The 18,053-nt window shown below is 36.9% G+C and overlaps 1 protein-coding gene across 1 annotated transcript; it reads left to right on the top strand.

The window, feature by feature from the left end:
* Positions 1-177: 177 nt before the first annotated feature.
* Positions 178-12,710, top strand: CCDC53 (coiled-coil domain containing 53; the record flags this gene model as incomplete). Its single annotated transcript, XM_009587690.1, has 6 exons — positions 178-251; positions 1,096-1,161; positions 2,588-2,716; positions 4,765-4,872; positions 8,846-8,910; positions 12,284-12,710. Coding segments are annotated over 6 exons (527 nt in total), but the record flags the coding sequence as incomplete, so codon positions are not given.
* Positions 12,711-18,053: the final 5,343 nt, after the last annotated feature.

Here is an 18,053-nt window from a genome sequence, read left to right as displayed (position 1 = left end):
CACTGCCACCCAACTTGGTGTCGTCTGCAGGTCCCAATCTAAATCAACAGAAGCCAAGAAATTCAAAATTAGGGCTGACACCATGCTTAACTCTAAATTTCTTGGCTTCTGTCTAGTCAAACTGACCCGTAAAGTTATATAACTGTCTTTGGTACCTCTTTCATCCCCTTTCCCCAGCTACATGTAGGGCACATAGTTCCTTTCAACAGGAACTAACTCCGCTTCATGAACAAAGAACCATCTGTAAACAAGTTAGTGCACTATCCAAAAAGACTAACTTCTGTCAGTTGCTTTTTACTTTTCCTAGCATATTGGCAGAACTGCCATTTTCTTAGGGTGTTAAAGTTCTGCTTCAGAGCCAGGCAGAATCTTGCCAGCATGCCAGAAAGCTGTCAGACTGGTACATATCTGCCAGCCAGCGTGCTAGCCAACTTCACTTGGACAGGTCTGGTGGAGTATGGTAGTGATTAGTTAAAAGAGTGACAGTTCTTACATAGAGTAATTTAGAAAAACTTAAGTTGTATTTAAAAAAAAAAAAAAGTGTCAGAACTTGATGGAGGTGCACCTGGAGCATATAAAGCTTCTGATTAGTTCTGGTTCACTCTGCATTTTGACTATATAGGACTTTCAGTCACCTGCTGTATTCTTTATCAGATTTTTCTGCTTTGTATTTGCTCAGTTACATACACACACATTACATCTTTTCATCTTCCACATTTGGAAAAAGCTTTGAAGAAAGATGTTTTGGTAACTGCGAGAGTACAGTATGTCTACCATTATTCTCCAGTTGCTCAAAGTAATACCCTATTCACTTTGGCTTTCTTTTGTACATAGTTCTCTTCATTTCTGTCAGTCATTATTTGGGAAGACTAACTGCCTGGTAAAATTACTTAAAATTTGAATCACTGTAGCTATTGTACTAAAAGGGAATGTCATTGCTTCATTTATTTCATAATGTTATCATCTCATTTACACCTTACTCTGCCTTCAGCAGGTAGAAGACAAAAATGATTTTGTTTATCTAGATGTGAACTGTTTTATATGTACAAGTGGCCTAGGGGAGTGTTTTCATGTCCTAATTGTTTTCCATTCTAGAAATTGTCAGCGCTCTCTCTCCGTATCCAACAAATTGAAACAACACTCAATATTTTGGATGCAAAGGTTTGTATGTGTACAGACTTTGTCTTCTAACAGTGACAGCCTCCTAGATCACATGAACGAATTTCCTTTTCATAGTCTGAATTGAGCAAATAAGTTTTCATAATGATTTGAAGGAGCTAATACAAAATGCTCACATGGCAAATTCTCTCTTTGCATGCCTCGCCACGTATATTGTGTAACATTTGAACATGTAGTAGGTGTGGAAGAAAGGAACCAACAGCACACAGCGGAAATGTTGGGTTTGTCTCAGTAAAGCATATTGAACAGGAAGGGAGCACTTGGATCTTGAAAGGGCACCTAAACTATACGGCAGCTTACTTGTGTTGATTTTATTGCAATATTTGGTTTTAAGAAAATGGAGAGAAGTTTTCCGATACTAAAATACGCAACTTGTGTTGCAGGGTTGCAGTACGAAATTGCATTTGCCATTGCATTCTTTCTAATAAAAAATTTTTGCCCCCTTTGTAAAGCAAAAGTCTATTTGTAAGTGTTACCGGACTGTAAGGATTTCAACTGGTATAAGTAACTAGATAGATGCCTTGTAAACCTTTTGATATTGAAATCTGACCTGAATTGGATCTAAGCTAACACAAATGTGTCTGATGTATCTTCTTTAGCTAAAATGACAGAAGGATATAATCTATAGTCATGTATTATCATTTAATTTGCTAAAGAAAAAAAACCAAACAAGCCCCAAAGCCAAAAAACCACCCACTGTAAAGTTTTAACCAATCCTTCTTTCAATAATGATGGAAGCAATTTCGGTTGGCTTTTCTGGGAGCAGGGGTAGGACATTTTGAAACTGTTCATTAAGATCTTTGTGAAAAAAATACTGTAGTAGTACAAACAGTGCTTACTAACTCTTATTTATTTCAAAATATTTAGGAATTATCAGTATTGATAATTTTTGCAGAATTCTTCATAATCATGTTAAATAGAATTTCCTTCAAATAAATAGACGGTGTATTTAATATCCACTCTCAGCATTTCGTTAAAAAAGAGTGAAAGATGTAGAAAATTGCAAAATCTGTAACCGGTCACCCATCTGTTAGGTAATAGAGCTGTTCTTGTCATGATTTCTTTCACTATAGAGGAAGTAGCAGAGAAGATGGCACAGCTCTTGTGTGGTTGATAAGTGCAGTAGCAAAACGCTGGGAAGGTGTTGAAGCCTTTTCTGCGCTGCAACCCTGTGTTAACAGTGAAAGCTCCAATGGAGTGTTTTGGGGTTTTTGTTGTAGAAGCCACCTGAATAGAAAAGTCTTTTTTTTTGCCAATCAAAATACCAAAACTAGTGATAAAAAGTTACGATTTTACTAATGTAAAACCTACCTGGGGAATATGTGGTAAGCAGCATACTGCAGATTTTATTGTACACCTAGACTTATGATATGCTTGTTGCTTATTTGTTGATGTTTTGTACATTCAGTTATCCTCTATTCCTGGCCTAGAAGATGTCAAATTTGAAGTGTCCAGTGCAAATATGAATAGTGTTACAAATGGTCCTGTGGCACAAGCTAGTGCGGATCAACAGACAGCTGTATCACCTCAATCTGCAGTAAGTAATGAAGCATAAATAATACATTGAAGGAATCTACCTCTCCGTGTCAAGTTTCTAGTCTCATTTGAAATAGATGGAAGAAGCAAGTCTATTGGAAGAGAGCAATCGACTGTAAAGATCTAAGACTATGTTTTTTAGTAATGAAACTGTTTTAACGAGTGACTTAAAAGAAAAAAGGGTATAGCCTTTCTTGGATATGTGGCTTAAATCATAGAATCATAGAATCATTAAGGTTGGAAAAGACCTCTAAGATCATCGTGTCCAACTGTCAACCCAACACCACCATGCCCACTAAACCATGTCCCTAAGCGCCTCATCTACACGTCTTTTAAATACTTCCAGGGATAGTGACTCAACCACTTCCCTGGGCAGCCTGTTCCAATGTTTAACCACTCTTTCAGTAAGGAAATTTTTCCTAATATCCAATCTAAACCTCCCTTGGCACAATTTCAGGCCATTTCCTCTCGTCCTATCGCTAGTTACTTGGGAGAAGAGACCAACATCCACCTCGCTACAACCTCCTTTCAGGTAGTTGTAGAGCGCGATGAGGTCTCCCCTCAGCCTCCTCTTCTCCAGGCTAAACAGTCCCAGTTCCCTCAGCTGCTCCTCATAAGACTTGTTCTCCAGACCCTTCACCAGCTTCGTTGCTCCAGCACCTCAATGTCCTCCTTATAATTAGAACTAACTCAAATAATTAGAACTAACTCAAATCTAATGGTAAATGCCTCCTTCCTCTTCCTCAATCACACTGAACTATGAACGTGAATTACATCAGGGGACTGGGAAGGTCATGAATGAAAATAACAGTTCGAATCACATAATTCCAACTCTTTTCTCCTTCCTTTAGAATGTGAGCTTTCAGCTCAAATTGGACTTTCTAGCATACTTTATTTTAAAGAAGTTATTACAGTGAATGTTTTCTACATATTATCATCTATGTACAGAAAATGCCACCTTATTATAAGTGATCAACATTAAGATCCTATCCGTGCAATTAATTTTTTGTTAGGGTTTTTTTGTGTTTGTGTGTATGTGTGTATTTGGTTGGTTGGTTTTTTAACCCAGACTTAAATCCTGTGATCACTGTTTCACTAAGTGAGGCTTTCTGGCTCATTTGTAGATGGAGTCCTTTCCTCAGTTTCCTATTATAGTTTATTTTCCCGGAATCTCCAATTCCAATCTCTGCTTGTTCTCTTACTGGGTGGAAGTTGCTGTGTAGCAGCAATAGCTGGAGTACGCTGCTGCCTTTCCTTGCCTGTTAAAGATTGTAACTCTAATTTGCAGCCAGCAACACAGGAGACAGAATGGACAGTTAGCATTGTGTGTTTCAGTCATGTTAAAGAATGACTCTCAGTTATTTAATTTTCTTTAAAATGTTCCTCCTCTCAGATATTGCAGTAGGGACAGATATTCGTGAAAGGAGGTTTCCAATGCTACTTTCAAATGGTTGTTTTAATAGCAAATATGCAGTTTTCTGTTGTCCTTTGAATAGTACTATCGCTTCTTGTCATTTTTCATTTTTTTAATTAATTACTCTCAAGGATTCTTTGCTTTCATTATGTTATTCTTTAGGTTAATGGTTTACACTAAAAAGTATCGTTTAAAAATTATATGATCTGTATGAAACATTTATCAGGGAATCAAATAAATATTTTGAGGAAAAATGCATTAGACCACTAGGGGAGATATAAAGATATAATCCTTAAAAAAGTATTTTTTATAAAGTAAGCATTTAAGTTTAGTTGTGTTTTATTCATTAAATACAACAAACTTAACAGGGCTATTATAGGCTAATTTTTTTTTTTCACTTATTGTGGAATAACTTAAAACTAGAAAGTCACACTTGTAACAGTAACGAAAGAGCTGTTTTTTGTGTATTCATACATCTTGGAAATCTCTAATAGTAGGAGAGTAGATCAGAATAATCTTGTTGTAAGAAGAGTTGCACTTTACACTTAAAGTACAAATTCTATGGATTGAAATCTGTCCATGCTTCTGGTCTGCATACCTAACCATTGAAGTGTTATCTTCTTTGTATACAGCAGAACAATATACATGAAGAAGGGTTACAGAAAACGGAGGTGGTAACAGAAAATGTCAGAACTGTGGCCAAGGATCCAAGATATGCCAGATATCTCAAAATGGTACAAGTGGTAAGTCAGTTCTCTTATCATTCTTTGGGTACTCTGTCATTTTTAGGTGGAACGTCGTGCACAAGTGTGAGTGAACATTAAATGTCTGAAGACATATATTGCATCAGTAATCTTTAAGCAAGGATAACATCACAGTATTTCTAGCGCATCTTCTCTAATAAATGAGTTGATGTAATATATTCCCTCAGACAGCTTCAGGCAAGATCTTCCTCCAAAATTCTGCCAATATACTTGTGAACTGAAGGTGTGAAGATGTGTAAATGCAGAGTGATATTAGCTGGAGTTACAGAAGATGCCACTGAAAGTGTAGTTATTCTGGCAAAATTTACACACAGAAATGATTACAGTTTGGTTTTGCTGTAGGGTACAAAATGCAGCTTTGCTAGTATAGTCCAGAGCAGGAGTATTTGATATTTCTGTAGGGTTCAACATAGAGATAGAAGAATTGCTTCACTACTTGGTTCCACTTCAGTTTCCTGTTATTCATGATGCAGGTTTTGTTTACCTCTTTATCTGTTCTATAGGAAATAAATGAATGTAATGTCAATATTGTGTGTATGTGAAAACTAATGAAGGAGTGAAAAGGTGAATAGGAGACTCTTGGTGACATTTTTTTAAGAGCTCTTTTTTTCACCTCCACAAAATCAAAAATGAGATTGGAAACAAAGAAAAAAATCTGTCTTTATTTTCAAGCCGTCAGTGGAAATTTTACTCTAAAATATATACTATAATTCTGGAAAATGTGACTGTGTCATAGTATTAGTAAAATGTTGCTTATGTTTAAACTAACTTCATGGTTTCACTCCCTCTTCAGAGCAATTATTACAATTGGTGTGCTTGGTCCTTTGGATGATGTTCCAGACCTTATTTTTCATTTGAATCACAAATTGGCACTTTATGGGTAGCTTGTTACAAACCATTTGGAAAACCTAGCAGTGGGGTGGTAGCAGAGAGTAGAATGCTATGTTAGTGTATTGGCTTAATGCCAGCCTTCAAAGTGGATGTGAAAGTGCTGGATGGTCTAATTACTTTGACTTTTTTTTTGGTGACTGCTAGAGGGGTGAGATCTCACTTTCCACATCTATCCTTTGTACTGGCAGTTCCTGGTGACTCCTCTGCCAGTTGTAAACAGTGTGGTAGGAAAGTCAAACTAACACACTACAAATTAACGTGTGGTTTTGTATTTGCCAAACTTGTCGTCTCGTCCAGTCAAGTGTTTCAGTTAATGTAATTTATTTGCCCAAATTAAGTTTCTACCTGAAGATTTGTTTGAATTTATTTATTGCTCACAATATTTGTAGTATTTAAGAATTAGCACCATGAAGAGCTACTTCTTTTACAGTAAAGATAGCTGTTCTGTGAAGTAGTAACAAACTCATTTCGATGGAGTGCAGTTGAGCATAATAAATTAATATTTTTTTAAAATATACAACAATAATATTCAAGCAAACCTTACAAAAGCAGTATCATATTTGCTACAATAAATGTTCAGAACACTTCTATTAACAGTGTGAGAGAAGCAGTCTATGATTTCAGATAAACTTCATGTTAAAGTACAAATACTCTTACTTGATTCTAAACACCAAACATGATCACATAGACGCCGAGATACTGACTGGCCTGATATAGATTGATCCTTGCTTTAAAGGAGTGAAATAAAAAACAAACATGGAGAGTGCACTGATCTTCAGAAATTGCGAGCACTGATGGCATGTGACCTGTTTCTGCACTATGGAGAACCAAAATCTATTTTGCAACAAGATCGCTACTTGCACTGGGGCTTCTCCAGGACCTTCACACTTCCCGAGCTGCAGGACCAGGCTGGGAGTAGGGCTGGGGGACACTGCCTTGAATGCGTAGTCATTTGGATTATTTCAAATCTTAACTGGGCAGAGACAAATGTGGTGGAAATTTAATATTGGCTCCTATGTTAGAAAAGTACACTTGTGCCATTTCAGTGGACCTGTATGCTCATTGTCGTTACTGATTAGATTTAAAATAGTTGTCTATTTTATTTTAGTAAGATTTAGGATCACAGCAGTATTAGGCTCTGATTTTCCAGATTAAAACTTAGGAAAGTATGAAAGGTAAAGTAATTGTAATGCCCTAATTGTATTATAAACAGATATAGGTACATTCTTACTTGTTTTCCTTCAGGAAAAAAGTGCACTGTTAAAGGGTATTTTGATTAAACTTAAGATTAGTTTTAGAAATCTATGATATATGAGAGTACTGAGAGGTTTTTTTCTTACATATTTTGATGCATACAATTTTGGAATAAAACACTTCTCCAAGTGTGAATGTAAAGACGTAATAGTTTCCAATCCGTTCTTTGAACTTCATATGCCAAGCTCCCTTTCATTGAGAGCAAACAGAAATTCTGCTTTGCCTGATCTGACTCAGTCTGGTTTTCACACGGTTTGAATTGATGCATAAACACTTCATCAGTGATTTCTGAGCTGGGGAAGGAACCCTAAGAGCAGTCAAGCGAGGGGAAAAACGTTAGATAGAATGAGACTGTGTATAGACACACAATCCCTGGTGTGCAAATCTATACTAGAATAAGTGACTATTTTAAACTGTTACAAAATACTCACATACTTTCCCCTTTGTAATGTACATTAGTTGTCAATTACTGAGAAATTCTTTATTACAAGCTAATACCTCGCAACTATTTGAGTCCCATTTTTGCCAATATGCCTAGTAGATTGCTAAAACTATGTACCTGTTTGTGTGCTATTCTGGAATCTTCAAACAAAAGTCTTGATTGTGATTCTTACTGTGAAACTGCACAAGGAAAACACAGAAGACAGCTAAGCTCTCACTGTGAGAGTTTAGCTCTCACTTTGCCAGGTTAGCTACTGCAACTGTCACTAGTACCACATGCTTCTCTGGAACATTAGTCATGGCTGCCCTTTATTTTATCACTATTTTACTTACTTTGGATAACAGATATTTGTCCTGTGCCAAAAGAATCCTATACTACTTTTCATTTAGGTTGTGAGACCTCTCCTGACTTTCCTAGACTACCAGTAGCTTTGTCCCTTGGAAAGCAGAAATTGTATCCTCTTTCTTTTTTTCCCCTCCTATCTTGGCATGCAGTGGTCCAGGTGGTGTTTCTGATGGTTTGGAACAGGGGATGGCAAAGCAACAAGTTGTCTTTGAGCAACTCTAGTGGAAACATAGGAGCAGTTTGTTGGAAGAATGTATCTCATAAGACGACGTGGGTCAAAGTGTTCTTGGGTATGCGATCCAAGATGAGGGGATGTTTAGGTGTTGCTGAATAAAATAAAGTGCAGAAGCTGTGGAAGGACTTGCGGTGAAAGGAAGGAATTTTTTTTTTAACACGTACATAGTTGGGTAAAAGCTGTCCACAAGTCACAGAAGATTCAAGCCTGACTTGAATTCAAGCACTTATATTCAGAGGAGTCACTTCTAAATTGTGTTTCTGTTCTCATGTCCTGTTTGCCTTTTTCTGCATGCTTTTTAAAGACTTCTCCAATTTTTAGCACTGCCTTAAGGTATCCTTCCAGAGCTGTAGCAGATGCACTTTCCTGGTTTTCCTCTCTCATTGGCTATACCTTGAGCATGTCCGAGTCGTCGTCATCTTTGTAGCACAACTGTTCTCTGCTGTCTTTGTGCTGCTTTGTGCTTTCTTCACATTCTCATCCATACACATAACTTCAGCTTCCTGGTTTTGTCTGCATGAATTTCAAATATATCTGTCCATTCCTGATTCTCTCCCTGCAACTTTCTCTAGATGTTTTGCCATAAATATAAGAAGGATTAAAAGGGCCTTTGATCTCAGTCATTTCTCACTTCTAGCTTCATACTGATGGCAACTGATATTATCATTCCATGCTCTTGTTCAGCAAGTGACATGCATAAATTTGTATCAAAGTGTAGCCTAAAAGTGGAATTTAGTTCACCTGTTTGTGTCCAGTAGTTTCATATTATTCTTCCTCCTACACAGGGTGTTCCTGTAATGGCAATACGAAACAAAATGATTTCTGAAGGGCTAAATCCAGATCTTCTTGAGTAAGTAATTTGTAACTTTCAGTAGGGCTGGAATGCAACCATCTGTTTAAAAAACTTGGAAAAAAGTGTGCTTAGAAAAGCTTTTTTATGGTATCGTGAATCTAAATTATCGGCATTAAAACAGGTTTTGAAGTCTTCCGTGAAAGGCGTATTTAGCATTTTATAGGTCTGAAGAAGGCCATCAGTACCAAAGGAGGAAGGATGCAATCTCAAGTATGAGCTGTCTTTTCTGTATCGTCTAGTCCAAGGCAAGGCCCAGGAAATACAGAGACTGGAATATAAATGGGTAGGTGCTGCACCCTCCCAAACAGAAAGTTGCAGGACTTTACCATTCAGACTTGAGAGGAAATGGAAGGGCTTCTTCCAAGCCAAGCAGAGGTGGTGCAGTTCAAGGAAAAGGATATAGCAATGACAAGGTAACATTTGACAATGTGCATTTAGTGATGAGGAATCAAGTAATACGTCAGTAGCCATTTTCATTGTACTGTTTAGAGTATGAGGTTTTTCCCAGATATTTTCTTCCAACACTTCAATAACAAAATGTCATCATTGTAGAGTAATAAGAACAAACTCTATTTTACTTTGCTGGATGCATGAGGGACAGCACAGTTGTTTCCATATTCCCTCAGTAGATGGAGTGTACAACTTGACTTCAATATTGACAGTGTAATGAAGTCAGCCGTTTGAAATTGTGACTGGATTAAGCTAACCTGATGTGAAGACTACTAAGAATAGATACTCGTTTTCAAAGCTACTTGTCTGGCCTTAAGCATGAATTTTAAGCTTCTTTTACATTTGACATGTAATTTAGTTTTACTGTTCTATTTCACAGAATTTGTTAAACTGATGAAAATATTAACTTTCATTCTTACATTATAGCCACTAAACTGTTTGAAACACTTTTGCATCCTCTTCAGAAACTGTCAAATGTATTAGAAATCCCACTTCTCCTTTCCAGTGAAGTCTTTTTACATTTTGGAAAGGCTTATTCTGAAACTAGCAGCTTGTTTAATAAAATAAATAAAAATATAGGACAACTGAAGTATCGTCGTATGTTGAGTCACTTTATCTCCCAGCTACTTCCTGGTGCCTAAATAAGCCTAAAGTAGTTATTCCTCATTTGGTATTTTTACCAATGAGAAATAAGAAAAAGAACACAAGTAAGAACCTGTGCAAGTCTGAGACAGGGTTATCAAACACGGTTTTACTATATGTGTGTTAAATGTATTTCTTAATCTGCGTTTCTGGTCCATACCTTTCTGTAAATGCTGCTATTTCTTCATGTTTGGATGGATTTTTACAGTAGATAAAAATAGGATAATAGGTTAAAATTTCAAAAGCTTTTTTAAAAAAGTACCTGCTTTTGGATTGTCTGTTTTGGGTTAAGACAAAAATGTTATTACTGTGGATTGGGGCTCAAAGTCCATCTTCAAATATTCTGTGCAACACTAATGCTTAGGCAGATTTTCTTTAAAATGTTATCGGTTTGAAAACTCTATAGCAAATCTACCTGGTTAAAGAAAGCTAATTATTTGGCAAGGTGCATAATGCCTCTTTGAAGAATTGGTATTATTTGAAATAATTTTTTAATATTTTAAGGAGTCAGGGGTGACCTTTCTTTTAATCCTCTTGCTTTCTTGTCTCAATATCATAGACTTTTTTTTTTAAAATGTATCTTGCCGTACACACCACATTTCTTGGGTCTTCAGGTTCCTTAGGCCTGCTCACTCAGTCCCAGTGAAAATTAGGAAAATGTACATATTGCTGTATGCTCAGTCGCTTACTGCAAACTCTCCCAGCTATTTGCCAGTGACTGACTGTGCTTTTTCTGTGGCTGCAGAGAGGCTAATTCTAATAATATAGAGCTGTTTATACTCTCTTCCTTTGGCTGTTTTACTTCTACTTCTGTTATCGCTCCTTTCTCAACTTTTTACAGAGTTTGAAAACTGCATATTCTATCAAGCTCCCAATTTATTTATTTTTAACTTTTGTTTCTTATCCTTCTTCTCTTGCCTGTCTAAAATTCCAGGAGAGTTTGTCCTGCCCTCATGAACTAAAGGAATTCATTGCCATCTTCCTCTCCTTACTAGAGGAGGGTTTTTGCACTGGTCTCTCCAGATCACATGTCTTTGCACGGCTCTTCTGTTTTGTCATTACCACAGCAACAAGGAATAATATTGTGAAGTGGTATTTGCATGAGAAAGCAAACGCTTTCTTAATTTATTTTGGAGGTGTGCAGGGAGGAGGGAGAAGGGTCTCTTACAGTTCTTTAACGCACTTCTCATTTTTGCACCCAAAATGTTTAGAAACACTTTAAAAGTACCTGAGGGGTTTCCAACAGAGAAATTATAATAAACAGAACTAAAGTTGGAAAAGAAATTCTGTGGCATGACACACAGGGGTAGCCCCAAGATAAATAAAACCGGAATGAATAATATGATTGTCAGCTTAGTTTAAAATGTAATATTTTATCAAAGAGAGCAGTTAACTATCATACAGGAAGCTAGTTTCTGTGAAGGTCATTCTTCCTCTTCCCCAAGTATAATTGCGTGTATATTTTCTACCTCGGTTTCAGAATTTACCAGGCTCAGTCTTGCTTGTATTGTCAAACGCGTTACATAATTAGGAGAAGGACTCCAGGGAGAGCCAGCATCTTCAGTCAGTAGTGTTAGTCTTTAGATGGCTTGCTTCTCTCCCCTTCATTCCCAGTAGATTCTCTGAGCAAATGTTTTGACACGATGTTAAGATCCATCTTAAAATTCTCTTCAAAACTAAATACAAGAGATCTGATCATTTGTAGTCAATAAAAATCCCATGGCTGCTCTTGCATGTCAAATTTAACCCAGTGTTCTAGCCAAATTCCACTCTGAGTAATTCTTTTTTGCTTCTCTAAATTATCCCTGCAGTTTTAGTTGGATACAATATTGTTCATTTCCTGTCTTTTTTTTTTCATGTACTATTTACACTGCTTAATGGTGTACAGCATGTTCCTTTCAGCGCTACAACCTCTGAAGATTGAAAAAAAAAAAAGAATTAATCAGTATTGCCTGCTTTCAACTCTTTCTACAAGTGTTTGCCACTTCTTAGTGATCTGTCATTATTTCCGATAACCTCAGACGTGTGCATTCAAACGGATGTCTACAGAGTTTTCATGTCCAGTGAGTTACGGTTCCTAGGGTTTATCTTTCAGTTGTAAGTGAAGCAATACCAGTAAGGTGTGAGTTTGTAAACCGTAAACAGTTAATGTGTTAAATGTTGTGGATATAAAGTGCATGCAAATGTAGTGAAAGGACATTAGCATTACATGCTAAGTTGCTTCTGTTCTCAGCCACCTTCTAGGATTTACAACATACAACATTTTTGTTGCCTGCAGGACCCCAGATGCCGCTGTGCCTGCCTGGGGAGATGATGGGAATGCAGAAGACAGTTCTGATAGTGAATCTTCATTTAGTGACTAAAGAGACTGATTTCAGCCTTTGGAAACCTCTGTTAAGTGCTAATGTGTTTGGAGCTTTAGCAGACAATGGTTTTGCATGGGTCACATGGGTGACGTGATTTATCTGACAACATTTTTAAGAACTAAGATCCTCCATGTTCTCTCCCAGAAAGTTTGAACAGGCAGCATGTTTCAACCTGAGCCTTTCCACCATGAAAATTGGTCATGAGATCCTTGCAATTTTTATGCTGCATCATTTCAGATTCCTTTCTGATTCTTCTGAAATTACTTTGTAAAACTCTAAAAATTCCATGCCTCTAAACCTCCAGGTCTCTAAGACTGCATTCTGGTCATTATTGGATTTTCTATGTAACACCTTTAACCTAAGTTTCCTTCTTTCTGTCCTGTAATATACAGGTAAAGTAACTTTTCAAAATGAAATTGTTTAATTGTAATCTGATGAACTGTATTTTTTTCTAATATACTATATTCTGAAGTGACGCAACAAGAATTATGCAGAAGTCAGCTATCTTATGGTGATTGCAAATTAGTGACACCCTGTTTTGAAAGAAACTAAAATACAAGTGAAAAATACATTAAAAACCAATCTGAATCTGTTTTCAAAGTATATACTGCTATCTGATTTCATGTTAGAGTCTGTACAAAGTTGTTAAAGAAATTCCTGCTCTGTAGAAGAGTTGATTTATCATATTCAGGTTACAGTGCTGTAGAAATGTGCTACAGTGCTACAAATATTGCAAGATTGGTTTGAAAATGACACTGTGAAAGAAGCAAGTGACTGGGAGATTATTAATGGAATAACGGATTCTCACTACTTGTTCACTGTCAAGTAGAAACAAACCACTTTCTGACTGCTGTTGGGCTTGTTCAAAAGGAGGTGTGGCTGAGCAGTTTGCATAGGATAAAAAATCCTCCAGGTTGGTGCCTTTGCTGATAATTTCAGCAAAGAGGCCAAAATTCAGTTTGTGTAACAGTAAAACTACCTTGCTACCTCTTGAGGTATGCATTGAGGAACAGTATAAAGAAATCCACTTGGAGCCTGACTGGCCCTGAAGACTTCCTTCCAAAGTACTTAATCTACTCCATGAGTCAAAAATGACATTTCATTTTAAAATGTTCTTTAATATAATTTGTTTCCACGTGAAATTCTTCACAATCTATTTGAATCCCCCAGATTATTGTGATTATACCAGAATGGTGTGCGCCAGGCAATCATTCACTGTCTGGTATTTGACATTCTTCCTGAGACCAAGAAAAGACTAAAACTGAAGCTCTGAGTATATAAATGTTAGCTTTTATGACCAAGTCATTATCTTCTCTCTTACTTATTTATGCCACTTCAGTAGGTTAGCTGTTTTTTTTCCCTGTAACTTAAGCATGGCTCCCACTTGAGTCTAGCAGACATATTTAACCTCTTCGTAACTTGTAAATCAGAGTAATGCCTGAATCCCTACGAAAGCATATATGCACTAGAGAATGTCTAGAGATGGCATTTCAGTGATGAGTTAATTATTATTGAACACTTAAACAAAAATACTCAATAGTTAACCCTTGCTAAAACTTGACAAATATTAACATATTAGCAATAAGTATTTCAAAAGTAAATGTTATAATGTTATTTCAGAAAGCATATATTAAAACACTGGTAACTTTTTGAAATCTATATTTGAAAACTCATTGAAGCAATCTGTACAATTAAAGCTATGTTTTGTAAACCAAAGTTGTGGTTCTATTTTATTCCCATATGTTGTTTTAAACAAGATAATGGAAATTCTTCTGAAGTCTCTGCAATTAATGTTTCTCCAAAACTTATGCTGAAGTTGCGTCAATCTGCTAGCTGAAGGGGAGAGTTTTGAAAAATACGGGGACTGGAGTTTAACCTAAGCCATGTTAGCACTCTGACTAGAGGAGAACTGAACATCCCATAGCTGCTATTTGAACAAGAAAACTTAAGGAAGACTGAAATTAATGAGGACTGTATGGTCGATACTCTTGAACTGATATTAACCTATGTGAGGAAGTAGTATGATTTAAAGAGTTGACTTGAGACACAGTAGTTAATTTTTTTTTTTTAAAGAAATACACAAGGTTACCAAAACACATGTAAGGAGGTATGACTTCCATTTTTTATAATTTTGAAGAAGCTTTTTTTGTAATTTTAGTCTGAAAAACCTAAAATCAATTGTCTTTTACATCACTACAGATGTATTTTTATGTGGAATGAAAAAGAAAGCCTCTAGCCTGCTGTCACTTGTTAAAATGAGGGATAATTAATTGGTAATTACATACGTTACAGATAACAATTTCATTAGTAGGCATGCTGAATTTAATTGCTTAAGACTTGAGATTTTTTTCAGGGTAGCTGTTTACTTTGGAATAGTGCAATCTTGGTAGGCTTGCAGAAACGTTAAGAAAAATCTTGCCACTTTGTCTCCTCTCCCACTTGAGTGGTGGCACACTGCACAGTAAAAATCCAAGTGTTTGAACTGTGAGGAACCAGGGGGAAAAAGCTAAAACCTTCCCTTTTTACCTTCAGTGCATCAGCAGCCATAATGCTTCCACTGCCTTCGGAACCTCTGACCGCGTTAAGCTCCTCTATTCCTGCCAGTCTCATCTGCTAAACACATCCCTGTACTCTTAGGTTGTAGCCAAGTTCAATCTGAGATGTTTCAGCTTAGGACACATGCTGACACAAGAAGCTATTAAGTATGGGAAGGTTGGTTTGTGACTGAATTATGTCAGCTGTGCTAGTCCTCCTTGATCTACAGCAGTTTTCTAGTGAGATGGTGCTAACCCAGAAAGTTGGAAAGTCCTTAACCACAAGCTAAATACTATAAGCAGAGAGTATTCCAACTTGCTCATTATTTGCCATCTGTTTTGGCATAGAAAATGGAGGGAGTATTTCAACTTGGCTGCATAGTAATCAGATATACGTAGTACTTTCAAGGGAAGAAGTCCATTTTTAAGTGACTTATTTTTAAAAAACTTCCAACAGCAATGAACTTTTAAAAGATGCAGTATACATTAAGAGGTGTCAGTCATACACATCTAATGTACCCAAATTTTACATGGATTTAAAATCATCATCTGGGGCAATATTACAATTTGTAGGCATGATAACTACTTCGGCTTGTTGCTGGAATAACTGTTGAATGCATCTGTTAATACTAATTATGTACTATTAGTAAATTATGTACTCAATGTTTAAACAAACTTCCTTTTTTTTACCCCATCACCGTCTTCCTCATTTTGCAGGTGAACTGGAGTGCAGAATGTTTAAAGGTCTGTTTCTTAAAGTTATTATAGGCATTTTAAATGCATGTAGGTGCCTTAAGACTAGATGCGTATCTGTATTTAAGTAAGCGAAACCTCAAACAACTGTCAAAGGCAAAATCAACATCTGGACATGATAATAACTTTGTACACAAAATAAGTGATGCACAATGCAATTGCTCACCACCCGCGCTGACCGATAACCAGGTAGCGATCGGTACTTCCTGGATCACGCCTACCATTCATAAACCACGACAGCACTCTTAATTGTTAATCTGTTCCCTCTCAACTCTTCTGTGCAGCTACATTTGAAAAGAAAATCGATGGTTCTTTTTGCAAGTTGGGTATCTTCCTCTTTCTTGTTTTCCTTTCCAGTGTGTGTTATTTACACCAGTGAGTAAGTGTATAGTTTCACATTCTGTGAAAAAAAGTCATAAGAAGCTATAGCCTGTACTTGGAAAAAGAGAATATGACGAAGACCAGCACTTCGAGTTGCATGTGATCAGGTCGGTTTTGTTTTTCATAGTTACGTAGCAAGAAACTGAAGTTCATCACCATCTTAAGCTTTCTGGGAATCCAGTTTTATCTCCAAGAAGCTGAAACAAGGTTACAGTGTTAAAATGAATTCGTCTAGAAAACAGAACATGTATTTTCTTACTCTTCAGAAAATTTGGCAACCTGTTGTCTGAGATGTCTGCAGGCCAAATGCCTGCACTAGCGCCCATTATTTTCCTGATACTTCACATGATGGTGTCTCCATTCAGATGACTTTACAGGCAAAACAGGAACTGCCACATGAGCTCAAGCCGGTGGCTCACTTAGTCTTGCAGTTCTGTCTCTGGTAAAAATCAGTACTTAAACGGAAGGTGTGAGGAGTACCACAGTGTTCCTACAGTCCCTTTTGCTGCCACCAAGATTTTACTCCAGCTGTGAGCAGAGATTGATGTTCAGTGCTTGTTAGTGGTTCCAAAAATTTTTTGCATTAATTCGGGAAGCTCTGGATATTCCTGCCTTGTGTTTGACTGTCTAACTTTGCTAATACAATATTGCTTTAAGGGAGTTCCATGGGCTAGTTCATTATGAGGGAAACTAAGCGGAAAATTAAAATAACATACCCCATGCCATACAGAAAATGAGTGACAGAAACAAGCTTAGCATAGGATGTGTCTCACATACTTACACTCATTTTGAGGAAAAGTTTAAATGGCTATAAATTAAAATACAGGTCATTGGGTGAGGACAGATGTAGCATGAAACACCCAGTTTTATTTGTTTGGGTTTTTTTAAAAGTTGTTTAAGTCAGTGTCTTGACCTTAAACAAGTGGATTATTTTCTCATTCAGTGTATTTCCCATTTTCAGGTAAATGGGTGGAAAGGAAAATTCTGAACAAACATTCACTTTGCAGACAGTTGATTTTTTTTGCATCAGACTTCATAACTGGTACCCTCTGCCTGAAGGAATGAAATGGTAAGTAATAGTTCTCTGATTTAGGTAATACACTTTTTGCTTATCAAGCTCTTCTATGTTCTAGTATATGAGCTTGTACTTGAAAGCTATCTACTTACTCCGTCTGAGGACATGCTGTTCCCTCTACACTAGAAATCCCTTTTTGTGCTTCATTATCACTTTCTGTCCTGGTGTGTGGAATCAGACGTTGTAGTAAGGGGGATGCTTGGCTTGGGACCAATCTGTTACTGGAGAGAGCATGCATCTAAGTGCTGAAAAGGATGGGTCAGAAGAAGGGGATCTGGGAGTAATTTTTTATGTTTATATGAGCAGTTCTTTTTATAAGTGATTACCATCAGCTGTTTAATAAACCTTACCCTTTATGTCACTTGTAGTAGTGAGAACTTGAGTACACTTGAATTATCCTGCTGTAAGGGATTGAACAGTGGAAAAAACTTATAATGCCCGTTTTAAATGATAACTCTCCTAAGAATTGTGATTATCCTTTTTGCTTTCAGACAAATGATCTCTAGTGTTCAGCTGACTCCATTCTCCCAACAGATTCCATAATCCTTGTGTGATTTCTTGTAGCACAGTTTACACCGTTTTTCAGGGCCATGGGGAATTTCTTCCCCAGTGAGAGCTAACTATTCACAATGAATGTCTTACGGTGTTGATTTCCGTACACAGCTTCCCAACAGCTCTTTGAAAAGGAAAACTTTTGCATGCGGAGATGATCCTTCGATCATCTGGATCCAGTTCACCCACTTTTAAAGTAGAGTAGAAGTAGGGAGGGGGATGAACAGAGAAAACGAGGAGTGTCTTTTTCTCAATTGTTTCATTATTTGCTTTTTCCTTAGTACAGTGCTTTTAGGGAACTGCCAAATAATAACAACAGAGATTTTTTCCAAGAAACCTTGAACAACATTGTCTTGTTTGCCCAGCATGATGCCTGGCATCATCAAA

The sequence above is a fragment of the Fulmarus glacialis genome, unplaced genomic scaffold, assembly GCF_000690835.1.
Source record: "Fulmarus glacialis isolate BGI_N327 unplaced genomic scaffold, ASM69083v1 scaffold37971, whole genome shotgun sequence".
Taxonomy (NCBI): domain Eukaryota; kingdom Metazoa; phylum Chordata; class Aves; order Procellariiformes; family Procellariidae; genus Fulmarus; species Fulmarus glacialis.
The sequence above is the reverse complement of the archived record's forward strand: the minus strand, read 5'-3'. Positions and strand labels throughout refer to the sequence as shown.